The sequence below is a fragment of the Pristiophorus japonicus genome, chromosome 32, assembly GCF_044704955.1.
Source record: "Pristiophorus japonicus isolate sPriJap1 chromosome 32, sPriJap1.hap1, whole genome shotgun sequence".
Lineage (NCBI taxonomy): Eukaryota > Metazoa > Chordata > Chondrichthyes > Pristiophoridae > Pristiophorus > Pristiophorus japonicus.
Window position 1 is genome coordinate 7,054,036 of NC_092008.1, and position 6,011 is coordinate 7,060,046.

Consider the following 6,011-nt stretch of genomic DNA (forward strand, 5'->3'; position numbering starts at 1 on the left):
AGACCCAGTCTACTCAATCTATCATCATAAGGTAACCCCCTCATTTCTCGAATCAGCCTAGTGAACCGTCTTTCTACCCCTTCCAAAGCTAGTATATTCTTCCTTAAGTAAGGTGACCAAAACTGCACGCAGTAGGCCAGGTGCGGACTTACCAATACCTTATACAGTTGCAGCAACACCTCCCTGCTTTTGTACTCCATCCCTTTCGCAATGAAGGCCAACATTCCATTTGCCTTCCTGATTACCTGCTGCACCTGCAAACTAACCTTTTGGGATTCATGCACAAGGACCCCCAGGTCCCTCTGCGCCACAGCATGTTGTTGCCGATGGAGTTGGTGTTGGAGATTGTGGAAGAGGTGTGCAGGGTGGGCATTAACAGGTGCCACACTTTACGGTGGATAAAATGCAAGGAGGGAATCGGGGATACAGGGGTTCGCAGAATAGTGTGGATGACATCCTTAATAAATAATGCAATAATGCAGAGAATGCCAGATGCTCCAAACTTCTGTCGAGTTCCATTCAGCCGCGCTAGCCCCGTAGTCCTGCAAGTTTATTTTCATCATGTGCCTAAACAACTTCATTTTAAAATCATCTATCGTTTCCGCTTCTACCATCCTCATCGGCAATGAATCCCAAGTCATTGCCATTCGCTGTGTAAAAGAGTTCTTCATCCCCTCCCCTCTGTATCTCCAGCTTGAATCAGCATCCCCTCGTCATTTTACCATCAGCGAATCGGAACAGCTGTCTCTGTCTACCTTATTCGATGCCATCATAATCTCGCACACCTCTATCCATTCTCCCCTCAAAGTCATTTACTCCAAAGAGAAGAACCCCAGCATCTCCAACCTAATCCTATAGCTAAAATCCCTCATACCCAGAACCGTTCTGGTAAATCTCCTCTGCAATATTTCAAGCAAATTTTCACGTCTTTACTAATATGTGGTGACCAGAACGGAATGCCATACTCGAGTTGTAGCCTAACCAGAGCTTTATAAAGGTTCAACGTAACTTCCTTGCGTTTGTACAAAATACCTTTCTTTATGAAGCCCAAGTTCTCATTTGCTTGGCAAACTACTCAATATATCCTGCCACCATCAAAGATTGATCCAATGAACACATTGGTGCCTCTGTAGCTGTAAACTATTTACAACTGTGCCACAATGTATCACCTCACACTTCTATGTATTAACTTCCAAATTTTTCTTGTCTGGGCATTCTGTGAGCCTAGCTTTGTCCTGTAGAAGTCGACTGGTATCATCTTCACTGTTTGCCACACCTCCAAGTTCGGTATCTTCGGCAAATTTTGTAGTTTTAGTCTATTGTAATATCTAAGTAATGTATCTACAACAGAAAAGCAGTGGTCCTAGCACTGACCCTTGGGAAAGAGCACAGTTTACCATCCTGCAGTCTGTAAAGCAACAATTGACCATGACTCGCTGTTTTTTGTCCTTAAGCCAATTTCTTCTCCAAGCTGACACTGGCCCTCCTATTACATCAGCTTCAATGTTGTTAACCAGCATTTGTCCATACTTTCTTAGGGTCTATATAGAAAACATCCACTGCGGTCCCTCATCCACCTTCTATGGTTCTGAATCAAAAAATGCAATTAGATTAGGCAAACACGATCTGCCTTTTAAAATCAGTGCTTGCTCTCCTTAAGTAGTTTCAGTCTCTCCAAGTGCCTGTTTATTTTTTACTTGATTATGGTTTCTAAAATCAGATGCACCACTGATGTTACACTGACCGCCGCGTTGCTGCGAGGATTGTCCAGACACCCTTGTCACATTTGCCAATTTCCAATCATCTGGCACCTCCACTGCATCTAGGGCAAAATGAAAGATCATGTCAAGCCCTTCCACGATCTCCACGACACTTCTCTTAGCAAGCTGAAATGCCTGACATCTGGACAGAAGACGTATGTACTCTCAGTTTATTCAGACTTTCCAGTACATCCTACCACTCAATTAGCTCCACCATCTCCGCTTCTACCAATATTTTGTCAGCATCTTCATCCTTTGTAAATACTAACACAAAGTACTCATTAAGTATTCTCACCATCACATGCGCCTCTCAGCAAATATCACCTTCTTTATCCATAATCGGCCACAAACCGCTTCTTATTATCCTATTACTATTTAAATGTCGGTAGAAGACTTTTGGCTTCCCTTTTATGTCAACTGCCATTCTATTCTCATATTATCTCTTTGACAGTTTTATTTTCCTCTTTACTTTTCCCCCTCAACTTCTTGTATTTGGCCCGGTTCTCACTTGACGAATTCTCCTGACTTGCATCATACACTCGCTTTTTTTGTTTAATCATATTATCGCATCATCCAAGGAGCCCTGCTCTTGGTTCCATTTTCTTTGCCTCTTGTTGGAATGTCCCTAGTCTGTACCTGAAACGTCTCCTCGTGATGTCCTGTTCCAGATTTTCCTGCTACTCTTTGGATCCACTTTACCCCGATAGATCCCCTCTCATCGCACTGAAGATTGCCGCGATCCAAACCAGAATTTCTACTTTAGATTGTACCTTGCTCTTCTCTGGTATTAATTTAAAGCTTATGATACGATGATCACTCTTACTCAAATGTTCACCCATTTACTGCCTCCAATCTGTCACACTCCTTTCTCAGATGCTTATGGGAGTTGGATAGAACCACAACCATGAAAAACATCCCTTGTAATACTGGAACCTTGGTACTCCCCGTCCTCCGGATCTGGGCTAACTCACTCATGGATCTGTATTTCCGGTGCGATTACTAACCCGCATTGTTAGGCCACCATATTACATCAAACGTGCATCACTATATTCGCCCAGAATCTCCATATTGCCGAATCTGCACTATACACGTCTATTTGACTAGAGTTGGGCAGTCCTGTCACCAAATCAGACATTAAAAGTCTTTATTAGTCGTAGTGTTGACACGGTCGCCAATTATGTTGAATCTATGGGATAGCCAATTATACTCCCACTTAACTCAAACTTGAGGACTGAGATGTCTGATTAATACACTTTCATTCTTAAATAATTGATACAACATTTACTTGCCATGTCCATGAGAGTGGTACCCAAATTTATTCACATGCAAGGGACTCATCTGATGTTGAATAAATTTAAAACAGATATAGACAGTTTCTTATACGATAAGGGAATAAGGGGTTACGGGGAGCGGGTGGGGTAGTGGAGCTGAGTCCATGATCAATGCAGCCATGATCATATTGAATGGTGAGCAGGCTCGAAGTGCTGTATGGCCTACTCCTGCTCTTATTTCTTATGCTCTTATCTTCTTATGTTCTTATGTAAGCTTGTGGTCTTAACTGCTCATGTTATTCTAAGTGGCCAGTGGCAAATCGTGCTTGATTAACTTGATTAATTTATTTGAGGAACTTTCAAAAGACATTTGATGAAGTGCCGCATAGTAGATTTGCTGGCAAAATTGAAGCCTATTGTATTTAAGGGACATTGGTTGCATAGCTACGAAATTGGCTGAGAGACGGAAAGCAGAGTGTTGTCGGGAACGTTATTATTCAGACTGGAGAGATGTATCCGGTAGTGTCCGACAGGTGGCGGTGTTGGGACCACTTCTCCTTTATGATACATATTAATGTCCTGGACTTCAGTACACAGGGCATTATGTCAAAGTTTGCAAATATCACAAATTTACGAATGTAGCAAATAGAGAGGAAACTATCAGACATCAGGGCGATATAGGCAGGCCAGTGAAATGGGCGGAAGCTTCGCTGTTGAAATTTAATGCAGATAATTGTGTACTGAAGCATATTAGTGGTCAAAGTCAGCAGGAGCAAAGTACATTAAGTGGTGCAATTTCAAAGGAGCTGTAGGAAGATGGAGACGTGTTACTTCACAGGTGCAAAAGGTTTGTGAGATTGAACCATGAAAGGTTTTGCTGGACTAGATAGACGGAAATTGTTTCCATTGGATGGAGGGTCAGAAACCAGAGCACACGGATTTAAGATAACTGACAAGAAATCTAGTGGGGAAATGTGAAGTTTTTTAACAAAACGAATTATTATCGTGAATGACCTGACTGGAAGGCTGGAGGAACCCGATGTAACACTAACTATGTGGGAAAAGCAACTGACTGGGATTAATTGTATAGCTCTTTCATTGAGCTGGTGAATGCGTGATGGGGCGAATTATATGTTATGTGCTATGTTAGTCTATGAAATGTTTCAGCGGGTATCCTTAGCTTATCGTTTTGACTGTTCATGTCATCTAGATCGAAAGAACTGAAATGATCCGGTGAGCTGTATATTTTATTAGGTTAATTATGTCCTCGTAATTTGATACTATAATGCCAACCAGTGCAAAATACGTCTATATAATATGTGATTGCATTAAACCACGACGTCCCCACATCAAGCCATGTTTCCTTAAACAAATCTGCCGCGATACCATCTATATTGAATTTACTTTGCTTTCTGCATGAGAAATCATGGATACCCGCTATGGACTTCTCGTTCTTCACATCTTTCGCTGCATCATGTAGATCGGGTCGTTGAGAACATGAACTAGAATTCAGTTGTACTGCTGGAACGTCTACTCATCTTTTAATGATTTTAACAATGAAGAAAGACGGACATTTTACCACATTCTTCAACTGCTCTCTGAACTTACTCTGTGTCATAGCATAAATATAAGTGTTTGTGCAGCAACTCAGGAGCTGGAGCATGAATCCTATTTCTTTTATGTAGTAAGATACATGTATAATATCATAACCTAAATGCAAAATCCGGTTCCAAATAGAAAAGAACAAAAACACAGCCCATAACATTATGAAATTCCACGAGATAACGAGCAGTAAAATGATGGATTTCATGCGTCTCTCCATCTCTATGTCACTGGGAATCCCCTCGCTGCTGTGATCCCGGAGTCTCCTGCGAGCTCTGCTGGCCACTAAAATGTGTCTGATAGTTAAAGCATTGAGTAGCAGGATCAGAACAAATGGGATGCACGGGTTTAGAATATAATGAAGAAGCTCGAGTGTTGCCCACAAATCTGAAACCATGACAAGAGCACTTACGTAACAGAACCAGTGTGTATTGCTCAACGTGTACCAAGGTACATACATAAAGTACCAGAAAATGCTCTTTAAAAAACTTAGCAAAGTCACTGTTACAAGAACCATAGCCGCGGTTTTCTCAGTGCAATATTTAGTTTTCAGCTTCTGGCAACAAATTGCCACGAATCGATCAAATGTGAAAGTGACGGTGAACCAGACAGAACAGTCTGTGGCTGCATAAAGCAGGACGGCGTGGATATTACACAGGGGGATTCGCTGCACAAAATACAGATGATGAGCAATTGGAATCTGCCTCAATATCAGGTCGGTGATAACGACCAGCAGATCTGCCGCTGCCATGGCCACCAAGTAGCGTGTGACGCATTTGGAGAGACCGCACATTCCACGAGACAGGATCACCATCGTCACTAAATTAGCTGTGAGGAATGGAAATCAACAGGAAATTAACACAGCAGGTTGAAAGTGAATTCATCGGGTTGATGGGGTTGGGGTAAAATTTCTACATTTGTTAGAGTGATGGAATTTAATAATGTTCCTGAGAAAGGACTTTCAGATGGAGACAGGGTGTACAATGCATTGTACACCTCACTAATCTGCAATGAATGGTAGACTGAACCGGGGAATGGGATTTAATTTTGCAAGAGTAATGTGCCATCTAATCAGAGGATTAATATTGAAGTGGTATTAGCCCTCATCTCCAGGTTTGTTGATTCATTGCCTGCTGCTGCAGGAACCCTGGAACCATCGACCTTCTGGGATTGTATTCCCAGTCTGCACCCAATCAGGAGTTAGTTTGGGAAATTTGGGAATGAATCAGTGACCGGGCGAGCGTTAGTCAGTGACGGGGAGAGTGAGTCAGTAACTGGGGGAGAGTGAGTCAGTGACCAGGGAGGGTGAGTCAGTGACCGGGGTGAGTGAGTCAGTGACCAGGGGAGAGTAATTCAGTGAACGGGGAGAGTGAATCAG

General features: G+C 42.4%; 1 protein-coding gene across 1 annotated transcript; it reads right to left on the bottom strand.

Moving 5' to 3' along the window:
• Positions 1 to 4,565: 4,565 nt before the first annotated feature.
• On the bottom strand, positions 4,566 to 5,447 carry LOC139240549 (probable G-protein coupled receptor 139). The gene has a single exon (XM_070869094.1). The coding sequence runs from the start codon at positions 5,445 to 5,447 to the stop codon at positions 4,566 to 4,568; it is 882 nt and encodes a 293-aa protein (XP_070725195.1).
• Positions 5,448 to 6,011: the final 564 nt, after the last annotated feature.